The 18,859-nt window shown below is 34.6% G+C and overlaps 1 protein-coding gene across 1 annotated transcript in view; it reads right to left on the bottom strand.

The window, feature by feature from the left end:
• Positions 1 to 18,859, bottom strand: part of Invadolysin (leishmanolysin-like peptidase, invadolysin) — a 210,284-nt gene that overhangs the window by 29,385 nt on the left and 162,040 nt on the right. The window contains exons 5-10 of the mRNA XM_072546245.1: positions 9,415 to 9,708; positions 9,057 to 9,260; positions 5,790 to 6,015; positions 5,324 to 5,511; positions 911 to 1,043; positions 669 to 828 (exon numbers count right to left, since the gene is read on the bottom strand). Coding sequence (XP_072402346.1) covers positions 669 to 828; positions 911 to 1,043; positions 5,324 to 5,511; positions 5,790 to 6,015; positions 9,057 to 9,260; positions 9,415 to 9,708 — 1,205 coding nt within the window. The remainder of the gene's footprint in view (positions 1 to 668; positions 829 to 910; positions 1,044 to 5,323; positions 5,512 to 5,789; positions 6,016 to 9,056; positions 9,261 to 9,414; positions 9,709 to 18,859) is intronic.

Raw genomic sequence — 18,859 nt, 5'->3', positions numbered from 1 at the left:
CGGCATAACTATCAGTCCTAGTTAAAGGACATCCGTATATCATTCGAAATAGAAAAATTTTTTTAATTTAATAATTCATTAATATACAGGGTGTTCCATTTAAAATAAGTGAATTATACATTGAATAATCCAATAATGAAACTACAAATTTTGAACACCCTGTAAATAAATGTTTAATAATTAATTATGAAATACATTCGACCGATATCCAGCTATTTAGATGTATGAGTAATTTTATTAGAATTGGTTAAATAAATTAAGACTGTAAATAAATGTAATAAATAAGCTTTTTGGGTATCTTGTACCACAATGGAATTATCTAAAAACTAAAAACTATATATTGCATTGTTGCCAGATTTTTCGTTTTTCTGAAAATATAATGAACTTTGCTATTTTAAATCGCTCACCCCTAAATATTTGGACTTGAAGATAAGGAATGGACATGATAATAGGCGACAAAACAATTGGATCTTTTTCATTAAAGGAAACTTCAATAAAAAAGAAAAGATATACAGTGTGATCTAGTCGAAACAAAAAAGTTAATTATATTTACAGAAAAACGGAAGAATTCTTATGGAGCTACTGTTTAGTGAAACAAATTAAGACGAGAAATAAAACAGTATTTTTTATAGTACTATATTCTGTAGGTAGCAAATTATTTTACTTACTAGGATTATTTTCTGAATACTGGCAGTGAGATCCACGGACAACTACATTTTTAGATCGCCACGTGAACTCCTGAATGTAAGGACAATAATCAGCCAGTGATATCGACCCTCCATAAAATCCTTCTTTGCCGCTGTCAACGTGTTGGATACTATCAAAGTTCTGTAAATAAATTGGAAAGATTGTAGCCAGTTTCGTATAAATATCAAATTTCTTTCAGCCAACTTGTATGGATCCAACTTACCTGGTAGATGACTGGGAGTGGTTCCTTGTGCTCTACAAGGTTACAAAGAGCCACTGAAGTCCGATCATCTGTGCATTCGGTTTGCAAAGGATCTCTTTTCACTTTGTTGCAGAAAGGGTGAATAGAAAAGCCTCTGTAACAAATGAAAACAATCATTTTACATACGGAAAAACGTGGAAATGTAGTCAACAGAGTTACAGGATGAATACAATGGAGAGAAAGGAGCAGTTAGGCTATAATAACCACTTAGAATAGAATAAAATCGAATTTATTTAGTCAATATACAAAAATAGTTTTGTTTTTGACAAGTCAAAGGAATAGTGACAATTTTTATATACATACACATAAAATTTTTGCGAATTTAAACATTACAAACAGATATTTAATATTAACAATTTAAGAGGCGACAAACACACTAAATAAAAATATAAAAACATGAAATATCATCATAATAGGCAAATACCCTGACCAAACTAGAACTATTGTGTAAAAGTTGTACTTAGGTACTCCGTTTTTGAATAGAAACAATGTTTCAAAAAGCGTGACTTAAACGAGGATAAGTGAAGACTTTTACTTCATCTGGCAAAAAGTTATGCAAGCCAACATCAGTCGAATTTTTTATGCTCTTAGTCAACCCTTAAAGTTGTGTTCTAATAGCATCTTTAGATCTTGTATCGTGATCATGGAAGTTGTAGTTTATTGTTAAACTTACCTTTATTGGCATGAATTTCAATCAGCTTCTCATATATGAAGTGAAGGTAGTGGCAGATTACCTAAATCAGAAATAAAGGTTTACAGTGTCCCCTATACTCTGCTCTTGCAAGTATCATCACTACTGTTTTTTCTAGTTTAAAAATTCGATCTGCGTGACAAGAATTACCCCAAACAGTTATTCCGCACTGTGCTATGGAATAGTGCAAAGTAGCACATTCTAAGGGTGCGATCATTACGGAGACCATCGCATGATATCCTCGCCTAGATCATAGCACTGACAGTGAAGTGAACGATCGCATTTAAAATAATGCATTTATTTTACCTGGCGATCGATACGATGGTCGGAGCGAGGCTTGGTGGTCGGCGCCTCGTAGTGTCGATCGTAGAATACTAGGTTCGAGGGTAGAAAAAATACTAAGCTGGAATACTATGGTCCAAGTCTATGGTCCGATACCTGGCTGCGCTTTGACAGTGAACGTTGGCATTTTTAAAATAATGCATTTATTTTACGCGGCGATGATATTATGATACCATCCTATGGTCTGTATGAGTAATCTGTATGAGCACTCCAATCCAAATTATCATCTAGAAAGATTCCTAATAGTTTACTCGGATTCCTAATTTTTATTTCTAACTCACACTCATTTCTAACACTAACTGTGTTCACATTCACAGCAAGTGTCTACCTCCGAAAGTCCAAAATATAGAGAAAAATTCAGATCATTATTCGTGCCATTTATTGCAGCCATCTTGATCGATGACTCATGTGGTTTTCGAATGGAATGGGTATTTATATTAAGCTGTAGTTTACTACAGCAAGTCGAGACTGATGTCGTTTCTGCTAAGAATGGTGCGTTGACGTATAAAAAACGGATTTATGAAGAAATGTCAATATTGCCAAAAATTGACTTATGTTGTTTATGAAAAGACCGGTTCAATTACAAGCTCCATCGAGGATTTTTAAAACAATCGGAAATATTTTTCATAATGTACTGGACTATATTTTGTATTTTCATATTTAGGTATGTTAATTTGGGTAATAAATAAATGTGCAGTAATTCTGTACGGGATAATTATTTTACTATTTAACACCAACACTTTTTCCGGTTATTGTATTAAGTTTCTTGATATCGATACTAATTACGGCATGATACGGTAATTATATTAATTACTACTTTAATACTTGTTTACAGTTCGAAGGTTCGAACGAGAATTTTTTTGACTTTGATTTTTTAACGCTAATATAGAATATTTATTGTAAGAATAAGATAAAACAAAATTATTGTTACAATTATTATTAATAAACGTTTTTGACAGTTTAGCAATAATTTTAACCCACAGATTTAAATCGAGATATATATCCAACACACATTGATGAAATTTGTGCCCTTTTAGGACTCGTATGTCTTGCAGGTGTAAGAAAGGCAAGTCACCTTAATACAACAGACTTGTGGAAAACGGACGGCACTGGTATAGAGGTTTTCAGAGTGACAATGACCTCACGAGATTCAGAAATTTACTAAGGTACATGCGAACTGATAATATCATTTCAAGGCATGATAGAGTAAATTACATGCTTTTATACAAAATATATCAATAATTTAGCATATGTCATGTATATTTACACTTCCAGGGGTTTTTCTCTAAATTATGCACTGGCACGAGGAAGATATGATAGAGAACGTTGAGTCATTGTCTATTTCTCCGCCAGAAAATGCCACGGATTCTCAAACTGATGAAGATTCTGGTGACGAAGACACACTTATCATAAATAATCTACCTGCTAAACAGCTTAGAGCGCCTGCTGAAATAAATTTTCATAAATATAATAGAAGACAAAACATTTTCTCTAATACAGAAGATGACAAAGATGGCCCATCAGTGAAAGAATATGAAAAGCCATCAAAGAGAACAAAAACAATAAAGAGAAAAAAGATTTGTAAATGGGAAACCGAAGATTTGCTGTATGATGGTGAAGAATTTAGTAACGATGAAGAAGAAATACCTCTGCAAACCCCTTTAGATATGTTTTCTTTATTTTTTGATGACAAAATATTGGACCTAATAGTTGTCGAATTAAATCGATATGCAGGGCAACAAAACCATAGCCTAAAAATAGAAAAACGTGAGATAAAAGCATTTATTCGGAGGCGGAGAATGTTCTGGGAAAACGAAAGAGAGAGTCAAAATTTACTGGTTTCTGAAGCTTTGTCAAGGAATAAATTTAAACTTATTTAACCTTATTTTCACCTAACTGACAACGTCACTATAAATACATCCGACAAATTTGCTAAAGTTAGACCATTGTTTGATCACCTCAATGCTGCATTTTTGAAATTTGGTAAATGTGAGGAAATGCAATGTGTTGACGAAGCCATGGTACCATATTTCGGCCGCCATGGCTGTAAACAATTTATTCACAATAAGCCAATTCGCTATAGCTACAAACTTTGGGTAGGAGCAAGTAGATTAGGCTACGTAAATTGGATGGAACCTTACCAAGGTGTTACCACAAATATTAGCGAAAAGTATATTGATTATGGAGTAGGGCCATCTGTTTGGTAGAAAGTATGCCGACGTTTTAAGAACTAATAAACGGATGCACCTATTTTTTGATAATTTCTTTTCCACGTTATCTTTGTTAGAATTGCTATCAGAGAAAACTTTCAACGCTACCGGCACAATACGTGAAAATCGCATAGCTAATGGGCCACTAACAAACTCAAAAGAAATGAAAAAGCAAGCTCGAGGCATTTTCGATTTCAAAAAAACAGAAAACCAGAACATTATTGTCGTGAAGTGGCATGACAACGGCATTGTCACCCTGTGCTCAAATGAAGTAGGCGTAAGCCCCCTGCATAGGGTGAAAAGATTTTCACGAAAAGAACGGACAAATATTCAGGTAAATTATAGTTTTTTAGATTATTATTACAAACGCATTTAGTTTTTATTTTCAACAACATGCTTAATTTCATGATATTTTACAATACATATTTTAGGTGTCGCAGCCACATCTGGTAAATTTGTACGATGCAAACATGGGAGGAGTAGACAGATGTGACCAAAATTTGAGCCATTATCCGCTGGTGGCACACTGCATTGATGTAGCTCTGCAAAATGCTAGGCAGTTGCATAGACAAAGATATGGGGACCTAGATCAGTTAAAATTCCGAAGACGAGTAGCCATTGCGCTATTAATATATATATATATATATATATATATATATATATATATATATATATATAATCAAAAACCCTTCTACCCTAAGGTGTTGGGTGACACTGCGCTATTAATACAAAATAAAAAGAATGAAACACATTCGAAAGGTCATAAGTCATCCACCGAAGGTTTAGACATTAGGTTTGATCATATGGATCATTTGGTGCACATTGCCATGAAAAAACAACCACCAGATGTTCAAAATGCGACAAATTACTCCACGTCAAATGTTTTTTAGTATACCATACAAAAAGTGTATAGTTAATGTAGGTACCATTAAGTGCCCATCGTCCTACATATAGGACGCCCAAAACTTTGTATATTTATCAAAAAAATAAACTTTATTTTAGTCTAATATATATTAGATTACCCTAAATTAAACCATTATAATAAAAAGATAATTAAAATCACAAGTAGACAATGGGCATATCTGGGATATATTGCTATGTTTGTGAAAAAATAAATAAATAAAAACTTACCTAGCGGATTTTGTGGTGATCCAGTCCTTGCAACTTCTCATGACGAAGTCGCAACCGAGGTTCCTGCCCCACGACATTGTATCTGCCATTGAGTAATTGGCTATGTACCAGCCGGTATCTTCCATGAGCGCTAACGTGATTCTAGATATTATGGGATTCTGGGTGTGTATGCCAGTCATGGCTTCATTCTGAAAGTAGAAAGACACATTTATTACTAGTAAAAACTTTTACTTTCTGGTTATTCATATAATACGAATAATGACAATGGGCAAAGATCCAGCGGATCTACTGTATGAACCTAACCCTAACTGGCTGAAATGACCGACAGCGACCATAGCAAATTTTAAGTAAATTGTTTCTGCCTCAACTATATATGAGACGCCAACATATGCCCAGTGTACAGGACAAAATCTTGAACATTTCTTTTACAATGACATGTTGTTCTGTATATGCACACAATACTTACCTCAAGTACTCTTTTCTCCCAATGGGTCATCGCTGTTCCGTCTTCTCCTTGATCTTCTAATTCGGCGCCTTCCAGTTCACTACAGTTAAAAAACTTTCTAACTTCTCGGACAACGTTAGGCGTCACTATCATCTGAACTTCTTTTTTAACATAGCCACTTCTTACCAGCCAGTTGTTCCTAACGAAGGTTTTAATAACCTTGTCGCTCCACTGATATATTTCAAGTCTGCAAGGAAAAATACATGACCAGACATTTTTAATTGTATTTTATATGTAATATCTATAAGTTAGGTTGATAAGTATTAAAGTCCGGATTATAAGCATTTTGAATTTTTTGTTTAGAATTTAGGATTTTTCGTAAAATTCCATAGTTTAAAATTTTTTGCTTATATTGCTTATTTTAATAAACTAGTTAAAGTATTTTCATTTGAAGTACAAATGTCAGAAATATCCTGTCATTAAAGCACAATTAAGAATTTTAATCCATTAATAAGCAACACGAGAAAACCTATTATTAATACCTAACAAAAGCGTTGGACTATGTGTACAGCACATAACAAATACGAATTGTACAATGTTGTAATGCAACTAGCACTAGAATAGTTTCTTCTCTAAAAAAGATCACAGAAGATGGACGTGAAAAGCCCAGATGGTAAGACCAAAAACGAGATAGACTACATAATTACTGACAAAAAATATATATTCAACGATGTCACAGTCCTTAATAGCTTTACCACAGGCAGCAATCATAGAATGGTAAGAGCCAAACTAAAATTAGACTTAATAACAGAAAGATCCAAAATGAGTAGGAAGAAAGCCAACCCAATATGGAACGACCCAACGAATATAAATGAATATCAAGGCAATATCAATAAAATCCTACAACAAAATGAATGTTTGAATAATGTAAATGCCCTAACCGAAAATATCGTAGAAGCTATTCCAGATGCTCAAGTAAAATGCTGCCCTAAAAGATGTCAAGACGAAAAAATAACCATTGAAACAAAGCAACTAATGGAAACTAGAAGAAAAATCGGTTGCCTGTAAAGTCGGTTTTACGGGCGAAGATTTTACGTGACAACGTCTTTTTCTCGGTAGAATATTTATTGATATGAATATTATTAAATTGCACAATAGGAACAAGGAATTGAATGAAAATAAGAATTGCACAAATTTTAACTATAGAAATATATTTTGTTTACTAAAACATTGTACATGTAAACTTAAACTTAACTAATTTCCAACGCGCCTAATTCTCTAGTGCTGCGCGCGCAGCGGACCGATCATGTTTGAGTGGGAGAGAGACGCAAGGCATTCGCCGGTCCGGCGGGCCTCTCTCTCGTTCGGTGACTCATCGTAACAGACGTGAGCGGGCGTTACACTTTTTCATGAGTGACTCCGAGCCACAACCTGATTTAAGACGTTGTCACGTCAAAAATCAAAGGAAAAGAAAGCATTGACGAAGAAGAACTGCGAAAAATAAACAAAGAGGTATCAAAAGCTATAAGAAAAGATTTAAGGAAATTTCAGAATGAAAAAGTCCAGCGAACTATAGAAGAGAATAAAAGTCTGAAAGTCCTGAGAAGACGACTAAACAATGGAAAATGCGAAATACACAAACTAAAGAATAAAGAAGGAGTCCCCACATCAAATAGAGAAGAACTACTACACATAGTTGAAAACTTCTATCAAGAACTATACACAAGCCAAAGAGAAGACCAAAAGAACTTGGAAGCCGCCGCATCACGCAAAATTATCAACCAGGGTTCATAGCTCATGCCAGAGATTACAATAAGCGAAATCCAGGACGCAATGAAAAACATGAAAAATAACAAAGCGCCAGGAGAAGATAGAGCCTTCTCAACCAAATAAAAATGTTGTTTAACGTTTGTCTAACAGATTGTTGCATACCAAAAACATGGAACAATGCAGTAACAATTTTACTACACAAGAAAGGAGACAAGGCGCACCTAGAAAACTATAGGCCAATCAGCTTATCGAACCACATCTATAAAATGTTTACCCGAATAATTACGACAAGACTAGAGAAAAAGTTAGATTTCTACCAGCCCCGAGAACAAGCTGGATTCCGCTCGGAACAAACGATCACCTACAAACAGTAAAAACCTTAATAGAAAAGTCGCTAGAATATAACAGACCACTGGTAGTTATCTTCGTAGACTTTCATAAAGCCTTCGACACTGTGGAATTAGGCAGCATTATAACTGCTCTGAACAATAGTAGAATAGATTACCGGCTCACAAAGCTAGTACAAACATTATACCAAAACGCCACAATGCGTGTAAAACTACATGATACCACCAGAGAAATTCATATCAAGCGAGGTGTGAGACAGACTCTCTCACCTAAATTATTTATAACGGTCCTCGAATACGCCTTTAAAATGCTAAAGTGGGAAAATAGAGGAATAAAAATAGATGGAGAAATGCTCCATCATCTGCGTTTTGCCGACGACATAGTACTTATTACCGAAGATATGGGTGAAGCACAACAAATGGTACAAGAATTAGAAAACGTATCTTCAACAATAGGTCTAAAAATGAACATCAGTAAGACCAAATTTATGACAAATTTAGTTCCCAGCGAACACCTAATCATCCAAAATCAAGTGGTAGAATTGACAGAAAAGTACATATATCTTGGTCATGAAATCAGAATAGGCAAGGACAACCAGACCTGCGAATCTCAACGACGAATAACACTTGCTTGGGCGGCGTATGGTTCACTAAGGGACATCTTTAAGACCAACATCCCGATAGCTATGAAACGAAAGACATTTGACCACTGCGTTCTTCCTATTATGACATACGGAGCAGAAACTCTCACGCTCACAAAAACAACAGCACTAAAAATGCGAGTGGCACAAAGGCGCATGGAAAGATCAATTCTCGGCCTGACAAAAAAAGACAAAATAAGGAATCAAGACTTAAGGAAAATAACAGGTATCAGTGATGTCGTCGAACGTATAGCCAAGCTGAAATGGAATTGGGCAGGTCACATAGCGAGACTGAAAGACACAAGATGGACCAGAAAACTAATTGACTGGCGCCCACGAGAAGACAAACGCAGCAGAGGACGACCGCCAACACGCTGGATGGACGACATTGGACGAATATCCAAGAAATGGCAACAAGAAGCACAGAACCGTCATGTTTATAATCCGATCTTTATTGATAATACTTTCAGAATTTTTTAACTTAATGCTCAAAATCGTTGACTTTTTGTCAAGATATTCATACTACTTACTTTTCGTTGAGTGGTGGTTTTCCCGTCTCTTTGCTCCTAGGAGTAAGTGGATTTCCATCAGCATCTCTGTAAAATGCGTACAGGCTAATCGAAAAACCCAGTGCGTGGAGAATCTCGTGCTTGACTGTGGCTAGTAAGATTTCAATGTCTTGTCGTTTGGTACTAATGCTCTCGGGACATAAATTAGCGTGACCTGCGATTGGGCTGAAACAAATAATACTTTAAAGCATCTTACTCAATAATGCAGAAGACAGGAAGTTTGAACAGTTTGTATTCTGTTCTAATAACACAAAAACTGTCAAGTTTTAATTTTTTGACTGTAAACTATTTGAATATGATAATAATTTAACAAACTTACCGATCTAGAGTACTCTCCTGTTGACAATATGCGGCGTAAGCTACAGTTAACGTTTTATTGCATCGTTCTGATTCCATGGCAGATACGTACAAGACGAAGTCGGAATCCACAATACCTTTTCCAGCATGTGAACCTTTGGCAATACCACAATTTTGGCCAGTAGAATTACAAACTCTACACGCATCTAAATGTCCTTCTGGTACTTCAACTTGCCCACACTCCGTTTTTTCTTTACACGTATTAATACAGTGGGTCGAACCATTATTGATGAACACTTGCGAATCATTGCATTTTCTGAAAAGAAAAATGTAACAATTAAAATCCTATTATTTAAGAATTGAACAAATATAATGATCTATACTATAATTCCACTATTTGGAAGAGTGATTTAATCGTTTGAAGGCAGAGAAGTGGGAAAAGACGTATGAAAATCCAGTGGCGTACACTCACTTTTATTTCAACGTTAATTATATTATATTTTTTAAATATTATTTGCTCGAAATAGGCCAAAATATAAATTTATTTACAGGTTTTTACTGACGTTTCGATCTCTATATCCAAAGACCGTTTTCAAAGATATACACGACAGTTACATTTATTTTATTTGTTTATTATTATATATTTATATAATATTATTTATATAATCTTATATTATTTATTTTCTTTTTTTTTTTCTAACTATAAAAACGGTCTCTGGAATAGAAATCGAAACGTCAGTAAATTAACCATGAATATAGATATACTGTGGCTTATTTTCAAAATTCTCCCTAAAAATACAGAATTCCACAAGCAAAAAGCTATAAAAAATAAATATATCTCTATAAAAAATAAATATATCTATCATTTATATATTTGAAAATGGTCTCTTTATAGAGATCGAAACGTCAGTAAATTAAACATTTGAATATATTATGTGGCTTATTCCCTACATTCCCCTAAAAATACAGAATGCCATAAGCAAAAAGCTATAATTGATGGATTCGACCGTTACTTGATGGAAATTGATTTTATGTAACAATAAAACACTGAAAACTTTGTTTTCGAAACTTGCAAAAAATTTATTATAAAATTTATCACTACAGCTGTTTCGGCCTGTAGTGCCTTTCTCAAGTGATCTCTTTTTGGTATGCATTTACACTTTATAGTCTTTAACGAAACGATTTTATAGTCTTTAACCAACTTGAGACAAATAGTTCTCCCCTCCTCAGCCTATTTCGTTAAAGACTATAATGTGTAAATGCATACCAAAAATAGATCACTTGAGAAAGGTACTCTGCCGAAACAGCTATAGTGATATGATTTTATAATAAATTTTGTGGAAGTTTGGAAAACCAAGTTTTCAGTGTTTTATTGTTATAAAAAGCTTTAAAAAAACAAATAAATTTGCAGAAAGCTTATTGATGCTACTCGGCTGTCGCGGAAGTTACGCTAAAACGTCTAATGATGTGACCTGACCAGGTTCAATTTTTGTTAAGATTCTCTTAAACAACAGCTACTTTTTTTTAATGTTATCTACCCATCTCATCTGTGGTCTTTCTCTTGGCCGTCTACCTTTATAGGGTTTCCAATGTTGTATTGTGGCGTACCAACGTTGGTCTTTTGTCTAGCAGTGTGGCAATTTCTGCAAAGTTTGGCAATTTTTGTTGTGATATCTTCGAATTTTGTTTTTGATCTTACCTAGCTGTTCCTCGTTCTGTCAGACAGTCGCCATCCCATTCATTGCCCTTTCTATTGTAGCTAATTTGTTTATATTTGCTTTTGTTAGGTCCAGGCTTGTCGTCCATATGTCATGATAGGAAGGATGCACTGGTTGAAAACATTACTCCTCAAGTATTGAGGTATTTTTTTGAATTGTGCCAGAATTCTGTTCTACTATATATAGTTTTGAATTTCTTCAGAAGTATTTTTCATAGTTTTGATATAACAGGCAACAATGATATGGGCCGATACGATGTAACTTCTTGGGGAGGTTTACCTGTTTTGGGTATCATTATAACTTTAGCTACTTTTGATAACTAGGTACGTATGTCATTTTAAACGACGTACTTATAATATTGGTAAGTTCGACAATGATTTTACGAGAACTTTGTTTCAGAATGTCCCCGGTGATGGACTTTTTTGGGATTTATGTTTGTTTTGATTTTCTCAGAAACTTCTTTTGGTGAAGTTGGCCTCATAATAAAATCTTCTTCATCAGGTTCATTCCAGTATTGAATATCTTCCTCATCGTTGGTCTGGAAAGTCATTTCTGCAGTGATCTGCAAATCTGTTTGCTTTTTATACATTATCACGGGCTCAGCTCCCATCTTCCTTTCTAATTGATGGAGTATGTATTGTATAGTAGGCCTTTTTGTTCATCTGGTTGCTTTCCACAGTGAATAGTTTGTAGTGCTGTCATTAGTTAATTTAGTCAAATATTTTGTGTTCAAAATATTCTAAAGCTTTGCCAGTCTGTTCGTTTATTGACTAACTTAAATGGGATTTCTTGTTGTATGACATTATCACTCAGTTTAAGAGAATGGGATCTTAAGTTTTCTCCATGTGCATATAATTTATGTATACGTTTCTAATCATAAAGAAATTAAAAGATCGGGAATTTTATTCGAATTTGTTGATTGAATATTCATTCGCCTTTTATGTCTGTTTTCAAAGTTTTCCCAACGAGAAGTTCTTTAGCACAGCACATATCCTTTCTGACATCCCTTTCAATTTCTATCTCATCCGATACTTCATTTCTAATCGTTTAATACAGCTTTCTGATTGTAATAGAGGCTGCTAGTAATTCGGATGTCCTTCGTGTTCAAGTTTTTTTTTTCGAGTAATTGGATAAACCGACTCTGTCTAACTGGATCAAAAGTTTTTGTTGTAATCTATCCATATAGAACTAAAACGATTTTTAGATAGTAGTTACGTCAAAAAAAACACTATATTTTTGCTTAATTCCCTGTGTTAAAGTAAGGTAGATACAGTTGAGTTACAAGAATAATTGGTTTATTAAAAAAAAAGATAAAAACAAAATACGACGTTAATATATTTTTTTATTTTGAATATGCCTTATTTAATACGAAAATTTTGATATAATTTTGTTATGTATTCTCAACAGTTTCTCTGCAAACTGAGAACTTTACAAGGTAATTTATCTAATGGCATAAAGTAATATTAGGCTATGTCATAAGAATAAAGTAAAAATGATTTCTCGATTGGGTAGGACACAAAATTGAGTAACAATGTTCGAAAGTGAGCTGTTATTTAGAAATTTAAAATGATTTTATTGTTTACATTATCACAATCTCATAAAAAACACTTACAAAATGTAATTTTCACACTAAGTCGCAATTGTGCTGGGAGTGAATAGATATTTCATATAAACGTGGAAAAATTTCATAAGAAAATCTGAATAATTGGACCAACACTTTTAAGTAATGATATAATGATACAATTTACGATTCTTGTCCATAGAATACAAATAATACTGTTCTGAGTCTACTTTCTTGCGGTATTTTTCTTTTGTAATTAATATACAGGGTATAACGAAACAATAATTCATAAATTCATAAATCGGATGGTAAGGTTGGTAATTATCGTGACAACAAGTACGATGAAGGTGTCAGGGGCCAAATTCGTAGAATAGTTAATCAATTTTTCCGTGACAACATACCACCAACAATAAACACCATATTAGCTGTTGTAAATGTCGAAGAAACTTTGTCCAACTTTTCACGGGCCACGCTACATCGCTTGCTGAGTGATATGGATTTTGTATTTATAAAACGTGGCAGAAATTCAATTTTGATTGAAAAACCAGAAATCATCTCGTGGCGTCATCGTTATTTACGCGCAATTCGTAAATATCGTACAGAAGGATACAACATAGTGTATTTGGATGAATCATGGGTAAATATCGGGCACAGTGTGAAAAAAGATGGGTTGATAAAACAATTGCATCTCATCGCGATGCTTTTGTTCGTGGTCTGACAACAGGATTAAAAGCTCCAACAGCTCGTGGTGCACGGTTCGTTTTATTGCACGCAGGATCTACCAGTGGACTTGTTGATGGAGCAGAGCTCACGTTTTTGGCAAAGAAAAATACTCAGGACTATCACGACGAAATGGATGGACCGACCTTCGAAGATTGGTTCGAAAATAACTTAATGCTAAATTTGTCAATGTGCGAAATTGACAATTTGTTGGATGATATCGAACCAATTATTATAAATATAAATAACGGAGATAGTGATGACAGTGACGATAATAATGATGATGATGATAGTGAAGCAGAAACTAAATGTGACAGCGATTGACAAAAAAAGGAACTAAATATAATGGTGTACAATTACGATTACTTACACATGGAATTAAATACAATGACTTCTTTTATTTTCGGATATTTCTACGTTTTGTTACTGCCAACATATACAGTGCGGTTTTTAAAAGTCCTTCCCCCCTTAACTTTTGAACGGAACAATACATAAATAAAATGTTTCTTTATATTTTAGTTTTATTTTATTCGATTTTATTTAAATATATAAACAAATGGTTTGTATCACTAGCACATACTGTAGAATTAAAAACAAACTGCTTGTGTGACGTAACTAAAAGGCATTTCTTAATTTCTATTTTATTTTAATTTAACCCAAGTATGTTGTAGCAAATATTATTTATGTTTGAGAACCACTGACAGAAGGAAGCCAGGTAGGGTCGTTAGTGGGCATTAGTACTTAAGCTACCCTCAACACAAAAGATGGATTACGCTAAGTAGTAAGAAGTGACGTTTATTTTAATACAAGTTTGTAAAGAAGTATGGCATCGATGTTGTGCATTTACCCTGTACAGACTAGTCACTTTGAGACAATCTATAGATCCAAATTTTCAAGCAAATCCATCGTGACGAGGTAAATTACACTCCAAAACGGTCATTTACTGGCCTATAAGCTGCAAAAACAAACAGTTTAAAGACCTTGACATTAAAGACGATACTGGTTCCTTATTGCCAATTCAGAGACATTACTTAATTTTATGAACTCTTTTTTTGTAGAAGCTCCAAATAGAATACTTAATAAAGTTCATCTAATATAAACAAAAAAAACTGTTTTAAATACAAGAAAATGTCAAAGCGAAACATATTTCTCAGATTATTTACAGCAGAAGAGCTGCTAAAATTAATAAAAAGCAAGTTCAAAAATAAACGCTATTACGACCTTGACACATTACCTTTGCAAATAATTTTGAAAAAAAAGTGGTACAGTAAACGATGCTGTAGACTAGCGAGATGCTTCAATCATGGATTTACAAAGTTTATTTATTTATTTTAACAATTTTTTGTACATTCTAAATTACATAAAACCGCTGTAGTTAATCATTGTTATAGATTTTAATCAAATTAAAAAAGTTTGCATGTTGTATAACGTTTGAGTAAATGGACTATTCCAAATATTTCGTGTCGCTAATTTCGTGACGATCGCCTCAGCATTTTACCAAAGAATATAGACGCTTATATAAGCGTCTATATTCTTTGATTTTACTATAGATAATAATACAACGCCGGAAAAGAAGCTTCGCTTCAAAAATGTGCCGATTCTTTGCTAGATGCATAATAATTTATCCATCACACAGGGTATCTTTGTACTAAGGGTACAAAAATGTCGAGAATAATATGGTAGCCGTTTTACTCAGAGGGATATCTAACATTATATTGCTCCACAATAAATCAGAATCAAGAAAACAAAATAAATTATCTATAATTTCTTGTAAATTTCGCTTATATAACGCGGTAAATTCTTTTATGAATTAAAAAAGACAGATACCTGTTTATTACCATATTTATTATATTTCCACATAATTTGCGCCGTTGCTACGATTAGATAAGATATGTAACAGTGTTCAACTAAGAGATTATAATTGCAATGTTGCTAATGTATTGTAAGAAAATAAACAATATTCTACAATAATAATTAGTGCATCGAGTCTAGTAGGCCTATGGCTTGATTGACCATTCTCCTCATCCATTCTTCTCCATTGCTTTCATCCTCCAATTTGTGATGTTGAGACTTTTTAGATCATCTCCTACATCCAATTTCCACCTAGTAGTCTTTTCTGAAGCCTCATATTGTACTTGACAATAGATTTTCGGTAGTCTAACTTCTGGCATCCTCTGTGTATGTCCTAGCCATCTTAGTCGTTAGGATCTTATTGCTCCTACTATGCTGAGCTCCCAATATAACCCTCTCAGATCTTCATTTGTGCTTCTGATCCAAACGCCGTTCTCCATTTTTTCTCCAAATACTTTCCTTAGTACTTTTCGTTTCCATATCTGCACCATTTCTTGTTGTTTTTTATTTAATGTCCATATCTCTGATGCATAAGTTACTACAGTATGAGCCAGTTACGAAGATCCAGCGCAAATCCTTATTTTCGTAACAATTCCATCTGAGCGCCTTGTTTATATATTTATCCAACCTGTCAATAACGCAGCGGTAACTATTCGGTGCCGTTAATTATAGAAAAGGCTCCGTTAGGCTCCGTTATTACTAACAGTGGAGGATGCGAAGACGAGATTCGTCGACGCATCACAATGGACAGATCGGCAACAGCCAAACTCACAATATCCGATACTTTTTCTTACAATTGGTGACTTATCTCTTGCTATTGTGATATTATTATTCAATTCTAATTTTCTATTTGCTTTTTGTACTTGATCTCTCACTTCTTTGCCCAGTCCTCCATAGCTAGACAGTGTAATTCCCAGGTATTTTATTTCCATTCATCATCATCATCCAGCCCCGTTTTCACATCCATTGTTGGATATAGGCCTCCTCCAAACGTCTCCAGTTCTATCTATCTCTAGCTGCTGCAATCCAGTTTGTTTCTATTCTCCTTAGGTCGTCGGTCCATCGGGTGGGTGGTCTGCCTCGACTTCGCTTGTCGGCTCTTGGTCTCCACTCCAATAATCTCTTCGTCCATCTTCCGTCTTCCATTCTAGCAACATGTCCAGCCCACCTCCACTTTTGTTTATTGATTCGCAGTATAATATCGTCAACGCCAGTTCGTCGGCGTATCTCCTCATTTCTCACGCGATCTTTCAAGGTCAGACCCAGCATTGATCTCTCCATTCGCCTTTGTGTTACCCTCAGTTTTTCGGCAGTAGCTTTCGTTAAAGTTAGGGTCTCTGCTCCGTAGGTCAAGACTGGTAGGATGCATTGGTTAAATGCCTTCCTTTTCAGGTGAATTGGAGTATTTGTTTTAAAAATGTCTCTCATCCTTCCATATGCCGCCCATCCCAACGTGATTCGTCTATTTAGCTCGCAGGTTTGGTTGTCTCTGGTTATTCTGATTTCATGACCCAAGTATGTGTATTTATCGATTAATTCTACCTTGTTGTTATTGATCTGTATCTCTTCGCTGGGAACCATATTGGTCATCATTTTGGTTTTCTCGAAATTTATCTCCAGCCCAGTTTCTTGTAGTATGTAATTCAGTTCTTGAAGCATGTCTTTGATCTCTCCCAGATTATCTGACAGAAGCACGATATCGTCCGCAAAACGTAGATGGTTTAATCTTTCTCCATCGATGGATATTCCTTTCTGTTGCCATGTTAGTCTTTTAAATGCATACTCAAGAACGGTAATGAACAGCTTTGGTGACATGGTATCACCTTGCCTGACTCCCCTTTTTATCTTTATCTTATTAGTTGCTGAATGTAGACTTATGGTTGTTGTGGCATTTTCATATATATTTTTAACTATATTACAATATCTGTGGTCGACACTGCAATCTTGTAGTGCTCTTAAGATGGACGGTAATTCCACTGTATCAAACGCCTTTTTAAAGTCTACAAATATCAATGCCAAGGGACGGTTATATTCGTTAGTTTTTTCTATCAGGGTTTTTAGGCACTGCAGGTGATCATTTGTGCCGTAATTAGGGCGGAAACCGGCTTGTTCCCGAGGTTGGTAAAAATCCAGCTTTGTCTCTAATCTGTTCGTTATTATTCGGGTGTATAATTTATAAAGATGGTTAAGGAGACTGATTGGTCTGTATCTTTCCAGGTCTGCTATATCTCCCTTCTTATGTAAGAGTACAGTTATTGAATTATTCCACTTTGTTGGGATATTTTGATTCCATAGACATAGATTAAAGAGCTTTTGAATTTTGGTTATCAGTACTGAGCCTCCTATCTTTATCGCTTCCGTGACGACACCGTCCTCCCCCGGAGCTTTGTTATTCTTCATCTTTTTTAGAGCCTTGTAAATTTCGTCCAAGGAGATTTCTGGGATATCTTCGGAACCCTGATTTTGAACCTTCCTCTGCTGATATTCAACTATATCTAGAGTCGATTGGTTGCTATATAATGTCTCATAGAATGATTCCACAATTTGTAACAAATGTTCTCTGTTTGATGTGATGTTGCCATTTCTATCCTTGAGTTTGACTATTTGTTTATTTCCATTTGTGAGTTTGCGTCTCATTATTTTCATACTCTTATTTTCCTCAATAGTTTTGATGATTTTCTCATCTTTGTATTTTCTTAGGTCTTTTCTTATTTCTCTTGATACTTCATTGTTTATTTTATTTATATCGTCGTTACTAGAGTTTTCGTCGCTTCTCAGTATTCTTCTTTGTTCCATTTTTTTCTGTGTGTCCAGACTAATTTTTTCTTCCTTCACGCTTTTTGGGCAGCATTTCTTTTGAGCTTCTGTTATTGCTTCTACTATTATGTCATTTAGGATGTTAATATCATTTGTTGATGATTTTTCTTGAAGGAATTTACCGATATGATCTTCAAAATTTTGTTCGTTGTTTGGATGTGTCCATATGTTTATTTGCTTCTTTTTTATCATATTGTGTCGTTCATAGTTGGTATTTAACACAATGGTGGCTCTCACCATACGATGGTCGCTTGATTTCGCAAATTTATTTAGCACTGTCACATCTGTAAATATGTATCTTTTATCAGTGATAAAGTAATCAATCTCGTTTGTCGTCTTCCCATCTGGGCTTTTCCACGTCCTTCTGCGGTGAGGTTTCTTGTAGTAGTAACTGTTCATTAGGAATAGGTTTTTCTCTAGTAAGAAGTTTAAAAGAGTGTCGCCACGGTCGTTCCGTCCCTGACTTCCAAAATTTCCAAGAGCAGTTTCTGCTGGATCCAGTTTTGTTCCTATTTTGGCGTTAAAGTCTCCACATATAACTGTGAAATGTGTACGGTCGTTTGTGATGGCTGTGCTTAAATCATCATAAAAGACTTCGATCTCCTCGTCTGTATATTCTGTTGTTGGAGCATAGGCTTGGATAACTTTTAGATAATACCTAGTATTTATTTTGAACGTGGCATATGTAACTCTAGTGGATACTGATTGGACAGTTTTTAGATTTCCTGCTAGCTGTTTGTTTATAAAGAATCCGACGCCTCCTACTGACTTATGTTGTTCTCCGTGATAGTAAAACAAGT

This window comes from Diabrotica undecimpunctata, chromosome 10, assembly GCF_040954645.1.
Source record: "Diabrotica undecimpunctata isolate CICGRU chromosome 10, icDiaUnde3, whole genome shotgun sequence".
Lineage (NCBI taxonomy): Eukaryota > Metazoa > Arthropoda > Insecta > Coleoptera > Chrysomelidae > Diabrotica > Diabrotica undecimpunctata.
Note: the sequence above shows the minus strand (reverse complement) of the source record. Positions and strands in the feature narration are given on the sequence as shown.